At 41.2% G+C, this 19,210-nt stretch overlaps 1 protein-coding gene across 2 annotated transcripts; it reads right to left on the bottom strand.

Annotated features, from left to right (window-relative positions):
- Positions 1-881: 881 nt before the first annotated feature.
- Positions 882-17,353, bottom strand: dkk2 (dickkopf WNT signaling pathway inhibitor 2). 2 transcript variants are annotated; one of them, XM_046416767.1, is made up of 4 exons: positions 15,869-17,353; positions 4,934-5,087; positions 4,270-4,401; positions 882-2,988 (listed from the first exon to the last, which is right to left on the bottom strand). In XM_046416767.1, the coding sequence occupies exons 1-4, from the start codon at positions 16,070-16,072 to the stop codon at positions 2,738-2,740; spliced, it is 741 nt and encodes a 246-aa protein (XP_046272723.1). In that variant the 5' UTR covers positions 16,073-17,353; the 3' UTR covers positions 882-2,737. The 2 variants fall into 2 exon arrangements, with proteins under 2 accessions (XP_046272723.1, XP_046272733.1); XM_046416777.1 differs by having other exon boundaries at positions 4,934-5,084.
- Positions 17,354-19,210: the final 1,857 nt, after the last annotated feature.

The raw sequence follows: 19,210 nt of genomic DNA, 5'->3' as shown, positions 1-19,210 counted from the left end.
GCAACATTTTAAGGCAAATGTTTTGGCTATTTGATAATAGATTTCTGCATGTGTGTTTTTGTTGCTGCCTTCTTATTGCGGTGAGGTGGTGGGCACAGTTGGAAAAAGGTGATCAAGGGTTGGTGTATGGAAGGTTGATGGCAGATGGCTGACTGATGGAAGATTGATGGCATTTCATGATGTTTTTTTCCAGTCTTTCTTTGCTGACTGTTGCTTATTTATCCGTGCTTCTATAATTTCGTCGAGAAAAACTTTAATGTATCCTGAGCTTGTGGGGCTGTGGAGCACTGTTTTAATGACTGGGCCCCTGTTTGTTTGTTTGTTTGTTTGTCTGTTTGTCATGCACATGTGTACAACAATGCAAGTACACATTCCTGCCAATGGCTTCACATTATGCCAAAGATCTCCAAGTAGAGGTAACAGGCCAAGAAACATAGCAATGCCAACAACAAAACACAAGAAAGCAGAAGACTAGATAGCAAATAAACATGGATGTAAACAATGCAAACTGTTCAAAAACAGAGGAGATAGGAAACATATTCCTCAAGAATACACACAATGTGTTTTGGTGAGTAATGCTGAACGTAAACATAACTGTGTTTACAAGAAACTTCGCTGAGGCACCTTTAAGATCCGAAAGCAAATTTTCGGGGGCTTTTATGTTCATGTTATTCAAACAAACTGGTAAATTAGCTGCAGATTGTTAAGTGAATTTCTGCATTTCAAAAGGAAGTCAAATTGTCCTCATAATCAGCAAACTTTTTTTTGTCAGTTTCATTATTTTAAATGCGAACATTTGGTTTGGTTTTACCTCCTTTCTGACTGTATAAAAACATTACATAAGAACCAACGGGAAATAACCAGTCGTGTGTAACCAATAATACAAAATACATTCTTTTATTCATTCATCACTGTAAATACACAAAACAAATCAAGGCGAAGTATTAACACAAACAATATTTAGTTGGATATAAATCTTGACACCATTTACACACCATTTACACAATCTATTCTGGTAAAGAATGGGCTTGTTTCTCCTTTTGGATTCACCCTTTCGATGCAATCTGTAATATCAGTCAACGCTATCTATGCCTTTCCCATTTGCTTACACACACAGCTTTTATAATTTCAGCTACATTATTTCAAATCTGTCCAGCTGTGCTCATCCTATTTCATCCCTCATTACTCTTCTCACCTAGATCATTTTGCTGTAACATTTAAGATTCATATTTTTATTGTATGTACATGATATACATTGATTCTTAAATACATTTTCATTGTTTTCAATCTATTTACAATATAAGAGCTTATTGATATTTTAAATGGTTACAAAATTTGTGTAGTTGATGCTCTAAAAACATGAAAGCAAAAAGAAGCAAATGTGATGTTATATTGACTATGTAAGCAACAAGTGGTTGTTTAAAGAAGTTGTACTGAAAAAACATTGCTTCCCCTCCAGTACAATAAAACTGCCCAGCATTACATGAGAAGAATGAATGCAGTCATAATTGAAAAGCTGGAAAGTAAACAGGGCTGTGTGCCATCAACAAAATGTTGATTTGAACTGAGATTCTCTTTGAAAACATCAGGTCTATGGAGCGTTTTTCTAAGTCTAATCAATCTCCTTGCATCTTCATTCCTACTGCCTTTGTAAACGGAAAAAATTGCACTTCCATCGTTTTCTTGAACCCTGTTCACGTGATTGGAAAAGCAGAGCCATTCTCTCTCTGGTATCGGAACCACTAAGTCTGCAGTAGAGCACTACCACGAGCAACTGTTTTAACCCACACAGTTGTATCACAATAGCCTGCAGCTGTATCTGCCAGATCAAAAGACACTTCCACAACGGACATAATACATTATCTCTCTTGTTGTGGCTAAAAATCGGGTAAGGAGCTAATGTCCCAGATGAAACTCATCACTCTGATGTAAATGTTCTTGCATTCTTTGGTTTAAGAGTATCATGCATCGCATTGAAGTCTCAGGATGCTGCAGTACACAAGTCAAGCTCTGGAGTAAAGAGTGTATGCAATTAGTTCTTCATATGATATGACTGGTATTCGGTGGGTCTGGACATTGTTACTGGTTGCAAATTGCTGAAATCTTCAAGACTTAAACAAACAACATGAAGATGAAGATACTAAGATTTGACAAAACAGACAACACATCAAGACGTTCAGAGAAGTTCAGATCCAGTAATGAAACACAGGAGATAACAAATCTGAGCTTTGACTTTAGAGTTTGGGAAAGATTGTACTGTGCAGTAGAAATATGGCTTGTCTGTAAATAGTCTAAATCTGTCTTATTATTTAGGCTGAAGCTTGATGAAAGACTGCTACGTCTGTCGCCTCCATCTAGAAAAGGTCCACACCTATCACAGCATCTACTGGCTAACTTTGTGGCTCCCTGAATGCATATAAGGCTTGTCCTTTTAATGAGAAAGCACGACATGAGCTCATCGATCTCACAAACTCATGAGGTGTATGTGTGCTTGTGTGTGTGAGAGCGTGCATGTTTGTATGTGGGTGCAGGGATGGACCACTCACAGCAATCACATTAAAGCAATCCCATTCTCTGACCACTTGCCGAATAGCGAGCTTGAACCCGCACAATCAGTTCTGTCTCTTCTTAGTCTCTGTCTTTTACTCCTTTCAATACAGCCACAACCCATTCTTTAAAAAACATTCCCTGGCAGATGGAGCCAGAGGCTTCTACTCGGACAGCAGCTGCCTCCACTTCAGATCTTCTGGCACATGTGGAGCCTGGACTTGGATGAGGAGGTGGCGTCTTTCCACACCTTGCAGGAAAGGCCCTTGGCACAGTCACAGCGCTGGAAGATTTCCAGGCCATGAGAGCCTTTCTTCCTCTGCTTGGTGCACACCTCTCCCTGCCTCAGAACTGGCTTGCAGATTTTGGTCCAGAAATGGCGGGCGCAGCAGTAGCCCTCCGAGCAATCGGATGAACGCAGGCAAGGGTCACCCTCATGCCCTAACAGAGGAAGACAAGAAACAGCGCTGAGCAGTGATGAACCAGCAGACAATACATCACATCTCCAAACAAGCAGTAGTATATCATGTTGGTATGTGTCTACTAAGAATCAAATGCTTCATCTGAGACTTAAAAGCCCTGCCCAAACCACCCTGCATTTTGGGGTTAGAGTACTCCAGTTAAATAAAGCAAAGGAAATGTATCATTATTGTTCATTAAGTTGTTATGTTTTCCATACGGATAAGTTTATGCAACCCTTTCTTCACGTTTCAGTTCAGATTGCATTATGTGTGGCCATGTCAGAGGCAAAAGAAACGCATGGAGCTTTCAACGTAAAATCAGGCAAATAATTTGCTCATTCTACATATTAACCATATCATCCCATCTGGTCTGAGTCTGATAGTTCGGCAGGAGGTTAGCATTACTCTTATGAATGAATAATTAGCACAATTTAGTCATGCAAGGTTTCTTTTGAATGTGTATCACCTCTTGCCAAAAGCTGTTTTACCATTCAAACAGAGTCATCCTGTATCACTGACAAAACCACACTCTGCTGATGAGTTATTTCAGTCCAGCTGCTCGTTCATTGCTTTAACACCACTGATTCTCCTGGTGGATTCCTCTCAGGCAGTGACTTGCACAAGGCGATTATAATGTAATAATGTTTAAGGAGAGGGAGTGAGTCAAGCTCAAATAAAAGTAAATGGCCTTATTTATGGCAGCTATTTTCACATTGATTTTAGCATTGTAGCCTGCTGTCTTGAGGGTGCATTTAGAGTTGAGTAAATTAAGCTTCTCATTAAACACATTGCTTTGTGTTTAAACCCTTACATTTACTTAAATAAGGTGACATGAACGCTAAGCAGGGAGCTCAGAGAGCTATTAGCTATAATTGTGCCAGATCTGCATTCTGTGGTTTTCACTTGTGTATCATATAATGTGTGCTGTCAATGAAAGTGTTTGTATGGCTTTATGTAGGTGCAGAAACAGCGTGGGCATTGTGGTTTCCTCTAGGCTCCCCATACTGCGCTCTGGGCTCACAGACACTGACATATGAGCAGAGGGGTAATTATCAACGTAGTCTGTGGACTGGCGTCGCCCACAACTCTGTAGGACATGCATGCAGTGAACAACAGAAAGATTCAGCCACCCAGACCAGTGAGAAGGCAGCAGAAAAGAAAAAAACAAAAACAAAAACAAAAGTGATACTGTGTAGAGACAGCAGAGCTTCCAGTGAACATGTTTAAAACATAACGTCAGAGATATGCAACCAAATATTACCTTTAAGAGAATGCTTAGCATGCGCCTTCCCACTCTTCCTCCAGTTGTGGTCTTTGGTGGAGAGCTTGTTATGTTCATCTAAAGCTGAGATGTGAGGTGACAGCACACTTTCGGAGATAGGGACACAAATAACTGCAAGTACAAGAAGAAGGAAGGAATATGAACATGACCCTGCTTAAGAATCCCCAGAGCAGGCTGGTCAACAGACTTCAGATCAGTATGCTGTTAGCCTGTGAGACTGCTTAATGAGGCTTTTCAGAGGACTCTAATTGCAACTGTGAAGGCAGGTCACCTCTGTGTAACAAAAAGATTTCATCTGCTGCTGAAACACACATTAATGTCACTTTCACTGTTCACCAATGAAAGAACACCTTTCATTAATGAAAGGTGACCCTTGTTTCCTGACCCCCGGGCATCAGTTTAATACAGTTCAACTATATTCAAAACTCTGTCTGAAAGCATATGTTCAACATTATTTAAATGTGTTGGCTCCTTCGCTAAGTCTCTGGGCTACATACTGTGGTGCTTTTGTTCGATGACCTGGAACAAGTCACTTTTTCCAGAATATCTGCATATGACGAGAAATTAGATTTCCCTATCATACCCTGTAGCCACAAATGAAACTGACGTTCGCTAAGATCGTGCCTGTGTGTCAAGTACGTACAGTTACTGCAGCGGTTCCCAGGACAGCACATAGCGTCCCGACTGCAACGCTTCTTCCTCCTCCGGCAAGTCAGGCAGCGAGAGGCAGCCTGTTGAGGGCTGTGGCAGTAGCTCCCCACACTGCACTCCTTATCATTGCTGCATGGATACACCTGCTGAGAAAATACGTGCATTGACTCATTCTGCGAGAACATATACCAACTAGATCCTACACTGCACACACATTTATCTTTACAAAGGTGTGGTTAAAGCGTATCATTTCAGTGATCTCAGACTTTGCACAAAACTGCTAATCCCCTGTTACATTTCTTAGCAGTGTTTGGTGATTGAAATATCTTTGTGTAGATGAGGTTGCATTTTCAACAGGCTGCACAGAGTTCTAACCCAGTGAAACACTTGACTGTGTCTGTGCATGAATAATGAAGAAATATTTTCCTCGATATTTGACTTTGATATATTTTCCCATGTATGTTAAAACAGTACAAAACACACACATGTAGCATAATTATTCTTTTAATAAACATCACTCAGAATGGCACACATCAGGAGACCACGTCTCTGGAAAGATGTCATGGACTGGCTCGTGGACATAGCTCTCCCATAGTCGCAGTGATTATGAAGCAGTTCCCTTTCAGTGAGCAATAGATTCACTTAGGGGGGGTAATCCCATGTGTCATCTCAAACATGGACTGCCACCATGGACGAAACTGAGGCACCATTTTAGCCACCTGAGTGGTAATTGCCTTTTTTAGGGCCATTTGTTTATGGGCAGAACAGGGATTTATTTGAGATATAACTGTGGTCGCAAGACACCCGGAATGGACCTCTGTAAGAGCACCTTTAGAGTTTCTCCCTAACGCATTCATACTCTGGAGAGCTTACTTTACAACCGGCAAGTCTAGTCAACCAAGAATGATTACAGGTATACTAACAATATCAGAAGGAAGAGTTCTTACAGGCACTTTATCACAATTATCCCATCCACAACTGTGATTTATTCAGCAAAGTTTAGTTGTTAAATCCATCGACTGATCTTGAGCAGTTCAGGAAGAGATATTGAAACTGTGTATAGACCTATAAAACCATTTGGTAAACACCGAAACACGTATGCACGTAAGCGCGGGTGTATTTTCCCTGATTAATGTTAGAGCTGCTGTCTTTGTACTGTGTCAGTTCATTAAACAACAAGCCCTGAATCATGACTGTAAAAGACGCCTCCTTTTCACACTGTCTCTGCGTGCTATTCATCAAACGCAGTTGCAGTCTAATGATGAGCCTATTAATAATATAATTATAATCAGTTATTTTTTTCATGAGATTTTTATGACGCCAAAGAAGATAAATATAGGCACCAAAAGCATTAAAGCGCTGCATAAACTTCTGGATCCATTTATCAACTTTAAGATTCAACCTCTCGTGCCAATAACATAATTAGACTAACTACAGTGAAGTAAATCATAATTTGTTTGTTTTTACTGCAGAGACAGCTGTCTTGGATTGAAAAGCTGAGAAGGCAATTTCGTAAACACATTTGTTAGATAACTTTGGACTTGTGATAATGAGCAAAGTTGATATAGTCTTTATTTTGCATGGTGTATAATATCAGAAAAATAAATGAACGGTACTAATAGCTTCAGATTTTTACTAATGTAAGCTTCCTTCTTACTTTACGTGCGGGAAAAACAGAACATTTTTGGATAGGCTACACAGAAAAAAATTGGTTCCACCCAAGTCTGAATTCTAAATAATGTAGATTTGTATGCAGTGCAGAAAATAGCCACTTATTTTCTTGTTAGATTACATTTTAATGTTTGTAAAAGAGTGATTTCTGTGCCACCCCAAAGTGACCACTGGCCTCATCCTGGCCACCACACTGACAATTGCCTGGCTCTACCCCTATGTCCTCTACACCCAAATTAATTCAGTTGAATGTGGTATAAATTGGATGATGGTGACTGTGGATTCTGTACCTCCCACAGAAGAGCAGAAGCTATGCATTGTTTTACCAATTTCCAGGGGGCACCATTGTTAAAGACAGGGAACATAGTGGATTTTGTTGGTCACAGTCAAGTAAACCCCTACTTACCCAGACCTAACACAATAACTGCATTCCTTGTAATTCTACTCCATGCACCACAATTGCACTGAGCACCTCAGGTTGCAAAGTTAAAATTGCAGCAGTTAACAAGGCAAATAAAACCCTTGTTATGTTCAGGTTAAATGTCTTTGGAGACCAGAAAATTTGAGGCCTCAAACCCAACTAAAATGGGGTCGTGGTGCATACACACCTTATACTTCATGTCGGTTCTTAAATGCTGAGTGAAACTGTTGTGCAAAACCTTTGGGCGGACCAAAACCAGGATGTAAGGAAACTTCAGCTAAAGTCCAACTTAAATTCAATTCATCATGTTAATTTTACATTAACAGTATTGCATTTTGTCAAGAAGGAAGTCAATCGAGGAATATCTCATGATAGGCAGTTACATTTGTTTGCACGTAATGTGCATCAGTGCCACACAATTGTACATAAATAAACTTCATGCTTCAAAAGAGAAATGTTGAGGGAGACCAGCTAATGGAGGCTTTGAATGTTCCAATATTGTAACAGTCACTTTGTGTTGAATCAAGACTTCCTGTCTGGTTACTCATTGTTAACATTTAGAGAACTACAAGTATCATTGTCTCTGGAAAGAGGCATTGGTGTTAAGTTTTATAGCTGTAATCTTTCATGTTTTGGACATCAAAACATCAAAAACTACATCTGATGTTTTGGAAATCAAAACCACCCCATTGTATTGAGGTGGTGGCAGAGGTCTCAGTACTCTCTGCGAGGTTAGATACCTTGCAGAGAGTAAGTGGGAAAATATGTTGGTTTGTTTGTTTTGGGTGAGCTGACTACAGGCTGTGGTCCCTCTGCACCCCGTTTTAGTGGACAACATGTTGTAGGGATTAACATGTCTCTTACGGGTATGGTCTTTGTTTTTTCCCGGTCCCAGACAATAGAGTCATTAGAATTTCCAAACCAAGAAAAAGCACTTTAATTTCTCTTAAAGTGTACGGAGGCTTAATGAGTCTACAGTCCTAATTGAGGGGTGATTACTGTAGCTAATCATACTCAATTTGGCATCATTTTTATTTTTGTATTTATTGTTTTTAGACAGAAAGGTTCAGACATATTCTGTTATCCTTTAAGTCTGTTCTGTAAGTGCACTGAAATGACCAAGGTAGGAAAAAAACAAGACTCTAACAAACACAACATCCACGGTCCACAGCAGTGAGAACTACAATTTAAGACAAGCTCACTTTTTCCATAACAAGTGTGTGCACCAGTGGGAAGTTTTACCGGAACCGATGTCTTGATATAATTCCTTACACATGCAAAATTCTTTCGCTGTTAGACTTGGAGCAGGAGCAAAGGAGTTTGACATAAATCGTATCACAAATCAAATGAACTCCGCAGACAAATGCAATAATGTCACACATTTGCACTGAACTCATCAGCAGAGAGAGGGACATTTTGAGCAGCTGCAGGGAAGCATCAGTACTCTGGCTCCAGTCCACATCCGTTTGGGCGAGACACAATAAAGGACAGGCCACTGTGTTTCCTCAATTGTTGCACATCTTTATCTTATTTTAAGCCATTCAGTTTGATTTCAGGGTTTTCTTATTACAACGGATGGACTTAGTTGTCAGACATTTGAACAACACGACACCTATTCAAACATGCAGATCAGTAAATATTAGCAGGATATGGATTCTGACTGTGTAAATTTTGTCCAGTGTAGGCTGACATTAGAACAACATGTTTGGCTGGCACACCACCACCGGCACCACAACCACACTGAGCTGGCACTGCACTGACAGATCTGATTCAGTGTGGCTTACCACTGACAAACATGGAACAATAAACATGAGAATGAACAAGGAAGAGGTTTAAATCAGATTAAAATCATTACGGCCACAATAAATGGCAAACTGCATTCAGGGTATAAAGGTCAGTTCAGAGGGTCTGCCATGCTCAAAAGAACGGGCAAACGTGAACGTACACCACATGTTGAAATCGGCTCTCAACAATATCAGCATATCATCACACTGTAAGTTGTTACTTGATGTGCTGGTGCTTCAGAAAGCGAACAAGGTTAGACGCGTTGGACAGATGCCACGTCGATTTTCTCATGGACGACACATGGAGGCAATGATACAGGCATAGAAAAATGAGCAGGGATATTAAACTGAATGCTCATTAATCATCATGACAGATTCCCATAATGCAGATGCTTAAAGTGTCGATGAAAGTAACAAAGCCCCGATGTTTGATGGATTGTAAATATTGCTTAATTACTACTGTGTTAAAAACTGTCCTCAGAATATTCAGAAGCCATACTTTAAAGGGAAACTCCTCCAAGATGAGTTTACCCCGTCATGGGGAGGACTATTCAGCAGTTGTATGGGGGTCTGAAAGACGTGGACACTTGGCTAAGGAAGAAGATCACAAGAAAACAACTTGATATGTCAAAATAACAAGATAAGCAACCTGTTTACACAAGAAAACAAAAGCTTGTGTCCTCTTTTTTGCTTTTAATGTGTATTAGAGACCAGGAGTGCCATGTCAGCATTCATAGATGGCGTACTGATTTAAGCTGAAAATGTAAAATGAAGGAGCACCGATTACTGATCAACGCCTGAGATTGTACTTAAATGTTACTTTTTTATATGCAAACTTTATTGGGGCAATCAAACACACATCAGAGTGAGTAGTTTGTTTCCCGTTCCCCAATGTCACTGAGAATTATTTTGGTTGTAGCCTATTGAACAGCAACACATCTGCTTTATGTTGACCACTGTTTGTGAGCTCATCCCTTATAATAACTACCCATAATGTAAATAATCTCGTTTCAAATCACTAGGGAAAACATTCTTGCAACAAACGGCAAATGTTCACCTAAAGTTTATATGTTTTTCCCTGAAATATCCATGACGCACAGCAGTGTGTGTAGGTCACGGGTCACTCTTATAAATCTCATAAATAATCTCCAAAAATCAGTCTTTTGTTTTCTCAGGAGAACAAGGTAAATTAACCACATATAACAAGCTCAGTTACCCCAAAATTACAAGATAATTTAGTTCTGTTCTCAAGACATCAACACTGAAAAGGTGAGCCTTTCTTGACTTCCATTCCAAACCTCATTTTGTTTATTTCGAGCTCTGTTTCAAGCTAACAAAGCTGATTTTCACGAGGAATCAAAATACAGTTCTTGGCTTCAATGTCACGACTGACTTCTCCTCACATGCCGAGGTCTGATTTGAATGTTATCTCTAGCGGTAAGACACAGCGCAGTTTCTGTTCGTATTTGACCTTGATTAAAGAACAGTCTGACGCGTTGAGCAATGCAAGGTACCTCTGGATTTGATATTTTCCAGTCAAGATGAGATCTACACGTGCTGCCACGGCACTCCTGATCTCTGATTAACATTGTGAGTAATAAGATGCAACAAAATTTTGTTTTCTCATGTTAACGGGATGCTTATCTCCTTATCTCGAGATAACGAAGCTCAGGATAAATAATTAAGTGGGAGATAACTGCATTAAATAAAATAATAAAGATGCATTAAGGAAAGACGAGACCATTCTGTTTCTGAGAGTCACATGAGAAAAATTGATACCACTTGCTTGTTTGTGCATTAAACATGGAGTGAAAGCCAAGAGGCAATTAGTCCATCTCAGCATAAAGACTGGAGACAGAGGACCAGAGCTAGTCTGGCTCTCTTCTCAACAATATGCCCAACAGCACTTTTAAAGCTCACTAATTAAGATAATGTTTCTCTTCTGTTGAATCTGTAAATAAACAGACATGTAAGTGAGTCATATGTGCTTTTAGAGATGCTTTATCTGCATGGAGCAGTTGACACAGAAACAGAAAAGAGCCCATTTGAGTGTGAAAAGTCCATTCTTGACCCACCCTACCCGGCTGCATCTTCACTGCACAGATGTACACATGTATCTTCATGTGTGTTGATTTTGAATGTTTCTGATAAACTGAAGGATTAAGCGTCGCTCATCTAACTCTCAACAAGAAAGTGAAACTAAAAGTCCACTTATTAAGTTTTCCGAAGCTTTTGTCCACAACTCGTGGTCTTCCTCAGCTGACTTTGCTCCATTTTTTCTGTCTATATTGTATGTTTACTGCAGCTGAAGAGGGAAATGTGCTGGAAATATGGTCTGGGGAGAGGTTCAAGAAAGTGCAGTGAGAGTTTGCTCCCTGACAAGAAAAATGTGGTGTTATCTGAATATGAAGACAAATGGGCTCTGCCACGTGCAGTAGTACTTCATACTACCAGCTCTGATTCCTATCTGACTTTCTGTCCAGCAGCCTTGGATCGATTACAATGCACAGTGCATATGGGATGGGGGGGGCATAGAAAAAAAAGAACAACGGGGCTCACCTCTTCCATCATAGCTTGAACTGCGAGACAGCCCTTTGAAACCCAATGATACATGGCTGACCCCCAAATCGTGGCTGATAATCTTGCCTTATCTTGTCATGTTTTAAAACGCCTCACTCGCAACTTCTGAGAGACGGTGCTTCATTTGGATGCATCTCATTTATCTCACATCTTTTTTTTTTCTACTTCTCCCTTATTTTTCCAAACATGGCTTTCACACATAAAAGCACAGCCTTGGATACTGCGCAGGAAGTGGGTTGAAAATTTTGTACTCTCCAACCTCTCTTGGTATGCTGGTGAGACGATAAAGGAGGAGACAGACAGAGCCATAAGGGAAGCCCCCGGCCATGTCTCGTGCTGCTCTCGTGCTGGTAAAGCGCTTTGGCTTTGAAGAGGAACCTCAAATGTGCGGGAGCAACAATCTCCGAGGGATTTACTGCAGGATATGCAGGGCTTTGAAACCCCCCCCCTACACACACCAGTCTTCTGGTCCCTTATTTACTTCTGCAGAGTCATTCCAAAGTGCTGATATAATACGATGAAAGTGCCCTGTAATGCGTAAAAATAACAAAGTATGTCTCTTCTGCTTAGTTTTAGACTGAGACTATGAAAACTGTTGGGATGCTGTGGTGGACTGACCTCATGTTTTGCTTTCCCAGTGTTATAAATGATGTCTCTGAACCCTCCCACTGACTTACAGCAAAACTCCACTGCCAGAGTAATAAGTACAACAGTTGTACCTCTATTGTTTACATCTGAGACGAAAAAATGTACAATAAAGAACCTCTTCACATACTAATAGTACACATCAACACTTTTTGAGCTCCGTGTCGTGATTGCACTTGACCTTCCGAGATCAGGGAAGTAACCCGAAACTGTGAATGGCATTAATGAGTGGCAGGGTCTTTACAGAGTCAAATAAACGATGTCACAGAATAAACAAACTTCATATGGCCTGAAAGCACAGACAGCTGATATCAGATAACATAGGGATGACTGCGCACACTTCCCTTGTACAAACCATGTCTTCAAACACAGCTTGGCGTCTTTCATCACTCAAAACACATGTGTTTATAGACACGTCCCTTTGAGTGCTAGAATCCACTAGCGCTAGAGGTCTCCAAAAACTAGACCCTCCTTAAGTTAAGTATACATTTGGAGTTGATGTCATTCATTGGACACAAAGAAAGGCACACAGTCAGCGTACATGACTGCCCTCCTCAAAGACTGTCCAAGCTCTTGATGGTAATCTAGTGTGGTGTTCTGCTCTAAAAGGTGTAATCCTGTGGAATGAAAGGTGTACCGCTCTCCTCTCTCATTAACAGGTCCAATTACAATAAAGGCGGTTTCCCCAGGAGGCCCCTAATGGCTCCAGTGCAGGGCCCTCACAGCGCCCCAGGGAGCCACAGGCTGGAAAGGCCATAGGACAGGAGACTGAAGCACAAACTGAGCCGAGCACTAACAAGCACTCACACCTCTCCCTGCTGTTTCTCTCTCTTTCTCAGCTCATTAGGATCACTAAACGGTCATTTTAGGTTAAAAGCAGATTCAGGCAGGGCTGAGAGAGAAAGGACGTGGCTCTACTTTTATAGGCCGAGCCCTCAGAGATTGCTTGTTAAAGAAATCTCTGTCTTGAATTAAATAAAGCAACGAGGCTGACTGACCGGCTGCTGATGTTTTACAGACACGTACTGCATGAATGCCGCCATGCTGTCGGTTCCCTTGTGGGATCGGAGGTTACAGTGGTGAGCACTGCCTGCCCGTGCTATCCATTTCTGTTGGGTCCCTTCCAAGGAGCAGGCAGTGCCACCCACGAGCACTGGCTGTCAAGGTCTGAAAGGCGCACATTTTGGTTTTGGTTTTTCTCCAGTCAGGCTGATGTGAAAAGGGTGAGACAACGGGAAAACACTCAGCATTTCGCCCTAACTCAACGCCAAGGGATAGCCAAAATCTGACCCTGGTTAGTGTGTGATTAATGTAACCCTTATCGCCAAAGGTTGTCAGCAGCTACAGGAAATAAAAGCATATTAAGCTGTCAAATGCTTCCTATAACCAAAGACTTTGAGCAGCGTTTCTAATCTGATGGATAAAACACCAAATTACACCCTTGTTTCCTGCTACAGCGGCTCACTTTCCACAGAGTGTCAAGACTCACCCTCCTTGATAATTTGCTACACTTGATAGTAAGCCAATGAGGGCAATTTTGGGGGAAATTTCTTGTAATTATCTGAATTTGCTGTGAGATTTTCAGCCCCCCCGCCAAAAAAAAGTTCTTTCTCACATCATTTAAAAACATCTTCTCTTCTTGCAGAGTTTTTTAAAAAGCCACCGGCGGTAGATTATTGACATTTCTTACTCGCCTGCCAACAGTCGCTCACATCCTGACCACCACTGTGAATTCTCCAGAGGTGTGAAAATCTGCCAGCGATTCCTCGTCAACTTTAACAAACTCAGCAGCATGACAGCTTGACCGTAACTCTGTTTGTGGGGTACTGGCACTGAGGTTTCCCATAGCGCAGACCCCCAGAGGAGAAATTTGAGCTTTTTTTTTCCAAACTCACACCCAAGTCTTAATCAGCCTTCATAAATACAGACGAAGATGAAGACATTTTGGTGTGCCTGCCGTGAACCACGTTAGAAAGAAAATGACTCAGAACTGTGCTGTTTCATTATGCAATCTCTTTAAAGGCATTTGTCATGATTAATAAAAAACAAAGTAACGGCGGTTGTGTTCTCACTATGATCTCTCCTAAACCAACTATGTGCCACTTGCTGCCATTGCAGACTTGTTATCTTTGATTTATTCTGATCATAAATGACCACTGCATGATGAGATGCAGAAGGTCAGTGCAATTTGCTTGCTAGCGTCAATCCATGTATCTGGCCAAGGCTGAGCTGCGGCGATTACTTTACAACTGCGGAAAACCGCCTGGCAGCCAGAAAACACACACACACACACACTCGCACACGTACATATATACGCCCATGTCCTGCCATAAATAAGATTAGCCTTCTTCATTTGGACACACTGCACCCTACACCACGACATGACATTACTTTTTTGACAGTATGGTGGTCTCTGAGCACACATATCGTTTCCCCTCAGTCCACTCTTCCAAACCGCTCCAGATTATTGCAATGTCAAAGATGTAAGCAGGCGTTCAAATTGAGGTCTGGCAGGGTTGCCTGAGGTTGGATCGCCGCAGTCCGCAGAGGAGAGAAATTGCCTTTTCCGTAATTTCTTCTTCTGCCTGAGCTGGATATCAGAGAGCTGTACTCAGCTGTACACTACTGCAACAGATAGTTGAACGTAAAATGTAAACATGAGGTTGGAGTGACATCGAGACAATGAGGCCGAAAGGGGGGGAAAAAACGCTTAGAAAGTAAACACAAGAGCATTCAGCTGTTTCCGTGAGCTGCTGTGGGACATGATGGAGATGTGGCAGTGCCATCTGCTGCTCAGAAAGATACTGTGAGGCGTCAGCGGCAGCTCTGAGCTCAGATGTTTAATTAGAAATTAAAGTTAGTTGTTTTGTTTTGGGGGGGGGGCTTCACAGCAGATCAACATGTCCAGGAAACGAAGGCCAAATGGTTTGGTCGGTTTTTTCATTTCTTGTGTTAGTTTTTTTCTTTTGCACACTGATATCAATTTTCCAAACAAAATACACCAAAATAACATATGTTATTTGGTATACTTAGATTTATGCTTTTCCACCCAAGTGATAAATGTACAGCTCTAATTCCCCATTTGACAAAAATCACATCATCACAATGTTCACAACTTTTTTTTTTTCCTTTGCCAAAATGAAACCTGCCAAATTTTTAACATTTTTTGATCCCACGTTCGCTGTCAAACCAGTCATACGGCACTTTGTTGAAACAGCAGGCATTGATAACTCTTTGAGTGGGTATTAAGTAGTTGGTAAGAGTATCCCTCAGAGGCCCCACAGTAAGAATCTCATAATCCCAGCAAGCGTCTGGACCACTTTAATGACACTTAGACCCAGACAGAAAATTACCCCAAGTGTTAACTTTTTCTCACATTTCTGGCATTAATGATTTACTGTGGAAGTGCGCTGCACCCGACTGTGGCGTCAGGTCTGAAAGGCAATTAGGGTTTATGAGGGGTCCAATCCCTGCAATTTCCAATAACGATTCACACGTGAATGGGCGCTTTTTTTTTTTAGGCACAGGGCTATTTTACTTGTACACCTCAGTTTTGGAGACGTACCGCACAATTACGCAAGCTCATCTATATCGACGGCACACGCGTAATTGAATTCAAATGGGTAAAGCTGTTATTCTTCCTTGCCATTTGTCATGCTTATTATAGTCAGTTAAGAGTACTTCAGTCCTCAAGTCCTCAAGTTTTTATTACCACTAATAATACATCGTTCCATTAGGTCTAATATACCCAATTTCAGGCTGCGGATAGATGTAGGGCTGGCGTGTCCATTTGTAGGTCGCCAGATAATTCAAAGATTTGAGTTACCTGCGCAAGGATGTTAAATTTCTTGGTGGTCCTGCTGTGGACAGTGGTGGAGCGGTTTGTAGCGGGAGTAGGTGTCTCTTCCAACAGAACTGGCTTGATGGAGTTCGCCTTGGGGCGCGCCTCTGATACCTGGGATGTTCCCGTCTTCAGTGTAGCAACGAGAAACATCACAACACAGCATCTATTCCACGTTAAGACGAGCATCCTTGAAAAAAAAAAATACTGAAATAAAAAAAAAATCTTAACCGCTTAAATAACTTTTTTTGCCGCAAAAAAAATGAAGTTTCTCAATGGGAAGTGCGCGCCCTGTCAGTGTCCACGCTTGCCCGACTGAGTGGCGTTGAGATCACGACTTTGTTAGAGAAAATCAGATATTAAGAAGAATGACTGCCATCGACACGGTTATCTGGGGGGAAAAAAACCACAGAGAGCCCAGTGTGGAAGGGAAACAATGAAGAAGTGAATCTGTTAAAATGCTGATGCTGTGGGGGTCAGCAGGAAACTCGACGAGAGGTTTCCACTGTGTCTCTGTCTGGCTGTGAGTGAGCGCTTCGTCCCGCTGCCGGGTGTTTTATGATCTCAGATACTTTCTTTTTATAGGATCCTAATGAGTTTGCTTCCTCCGCCCCTATACACAACTGACAAAGAATGAAACTGATCCGTGCGCGGCACTGCTGCTTGCGCATTGTCGTCTCGACACCGGCACCAGGAGCCCCGTTAGGAGAGAGCTATAAAATTATACACTTTGCGTTTTAACTGGTCGCTTGACCCTTTTTTACTGCGAGACGGTTGAGAGTGTAGGAAATTGGGGGAAAAAGTCAGGGTTAGGGTTGCTCTGGAGGTGGTGTGTAGGAGAAAATAATAGATTTAGTTGAAATTGTTACCCGTGTGCGTAAAAATGTAAACTCCAAAATGCTCACAGTCCATCTTTAAAAGAAGTCACTATGTACACTAACTAACTGTAACTGGGATTAGCTTTGTCTCTGAAATGATATCCTGACTAATTTGAAATGTAAATAAGTAGGAGGCGGTTCAGGGTCCATTTAACCAGCATTCCGGAATAACTTAGAATAAAAAAACAAAACAAAACAAAACTATCTGATAACAACTGTTTTCCCTCTGTGGGAAAGGCATCCCTCATGATGCAAGGAATGCCAATGTTGATAAAGTTAGTGATATAAGTATTATAGAGGCTCCTTTGTTTGATTCTTAGAGACTTGTATGAGGATACGATATATTCAGATTGGTTAGATAATACACGTGGAGATACAACAAACTCTTTCAGTTTCAGACAGGTGGGAGCCCATGATTTTGAAAGAACGGCACATTTAGTACGGGGACAAGACTTGTGCCTGAAGATAATCCATTTTTGTAAATTTATCAGTTTATCTACTCCAACTCATTATAAAGGTTTGCCTTGTATACATTTTTTAAGGTTTGAGTGCTGTGCTGTTTCAAAATTTGCTGTAACACACACACACACACACACACACACACACACACACTTAGCCAGTCACCAAAACCATCTTTCCCACAACTGCACTGTGACTATGTGCCTAATAATGCTTTAGTCTTCACACAGGTTGGAGCTGTCTATTCAAGCCTGGAAGCTTGGCTGGGCTGGGATGAAACTAGTATACCGGTAAAGGCTTCTGACCTCAAAAGCGATCCATCACAGGCTCCAATTCAAAGTGTCAAGCTCTTTTGTTGAACACAATGGACAACCAACTGAACTGGGGAGTGGGAGGAAGTATTGGACTTGTTTGATGTAACTGTAGATGCTTAGAGGTGATACTATTTTAGCCACCTTTGTCACCTGAGTGCACAGTGATTTACTTTGAAAGACTGCCATCAGACAGTTGCTTATTTGCAGAAATCCATTTTTAGTCGCGCATTTTTAAGAGGAAAAGATACCTGCTTGGCAGAGAATTTTGATAAGATAAAAGACTGCAGAAAATAAACCTCAAGTGCCATTGTGAAGATTTCAATCATGTGTTCTGCTTGTTAAGTCAAAGATTGTGTTCAAATCACCAAGCAAAACCAGAACAATGTCTAACAGAAAAAAAAACAACTTTGATTTATTCCGCAATCGTTGGTTGATTCCCAGCTGGATTTTGTCTGCTTTCAATGCTGCAGATTAAATAGCTGAAAAAGTCCCTGAGGAGAGGGTGAAAGTGGCTGAAAGAAAACCAGAGGACCAGAGCAAAGAGGCATGGATCTGGTTCGGCGTATCTCTGGCATTTCATCACTGTAATAAATGTAAGCAGAAAAATAAAGGAGACACTTAAAAAGACAGATTGCTGAAATTCTGGAGAGTAAAAAAAAGCAGCATGTTGATGCTCTGGTGCTGATAAGTTTGGAGATGTCCAGAGGATCCACAGCAGATGAGATGTGACAGGCCTGAGTAACAGATGATAAAGTTTTCCAGTGGAGGGAAGGTGATGTAAATGGTTTGGACGGCGAAGCTTCTGGTACCTTACATTAAAGTTGTACATGTTCAGAAGTTGTTAGGCGTGAGTGCTTTGTCACTTTTCTCAACTCAGCAGATTAACAAAGAGCTTTCAGGATGTCGCCAATTAGCGTCAAAAACAATTCAATGTCTTCACAACTTGGATTCGCAGAAATAAAGAGAAGATCACCTGGGACAAGATCTGAGTTTGTTTTTGGCTCACACATTTAGAAAGAGTTTACAGTGGGATATTGTTGCGTTCAGGCGCACCATCATCACCTCCGCACAGTAATCACGTTCTGACCACCACTGTTTTGCAGTGTTAATTCTCTGACGACATGATTACTGAGTCTCAGATGTTGAAAAATCCAAGCCATCTGTGAAATGTTATCTGAGAACATATCACTATCAGGTCACCTCACAACAGAGAAAGTAAAGCACTGCTGATGTGCAATCTGTTTTGAGGGAAGATTAAAGATGTATCATGGCAGGCAGACTCCCTTTACGCCAGATCGGATAACTCTGGCTTCACTTGCAGGTGAATCATAACTGGGAAAGGCCTTCACCAGTGGAATAACAGTAATGTTATTGCTCACATAAACAGCCATGTGATGTAGGTGATCATCTGCCAGGCGCCACAGTTTCAGTCTTCAGCTGACATGGCTCAATATTTAGGACTATTAAAGCATAAAGAAGTTTAAGACAACTCAAAGCCTTACACCATTATTGATGAATCAAAGTATTCGATTGGACTTGGTGAATTAGAAGAGTAAATTATTTTTACTTCCCCCTGGCTTTTGATTAGTTAAAGCTGCTTTAATCAATATTCTTATGCTGACAATGGACCAAATGACTGTGCAAAATGTGGGAGGGGCTTCCGATAGTGTGCTTTC

The sequence above is a fragment of the Scatophagus argus genome, chromosome 2 (assembly GCF_020382885.2).
Source record: "Scatophagus argus isolate fScaArg1 chromosome 2, fScaArg1.pri, whole genome shotgun sequence".
Classification (NCBI taxonomy): Eukaryota; Metazoa; Chordata; class Actinopteri; family Scatophagidae; genus Scatophagus; species Scatophagus argus.
Note: the sequence above shows the minus strand (reverse complement) of the source record. Positions and strands in the feature narration are given on the sequence as shown.

Excerpts from the sequence above, each read along its gene's own strand:
- dkk2 (XM_046416767.1), bottom strand. The coding sequence starts at position 16,072 with ATGCTCGTCTTAACGTGGAATAGATGCTGTGTTGTGATGTTTCTCGTT. Across the intron at positions 4,402-4,933 it reads TGGGAACCGCTGCAGTAACT|TTATTTGTGTCCCTATCTCC; the intron begins GTACGTACTTGA and ends TTGTACTTGCAG. Across the intron at positions 2,989-4,269 it reads TGCTAAGCATTCTCTTAAAG|GGCATGAGGGTGACCCTTGC; the intron begins GTAATATTTGGT and ends TTCCTCTGTTAG.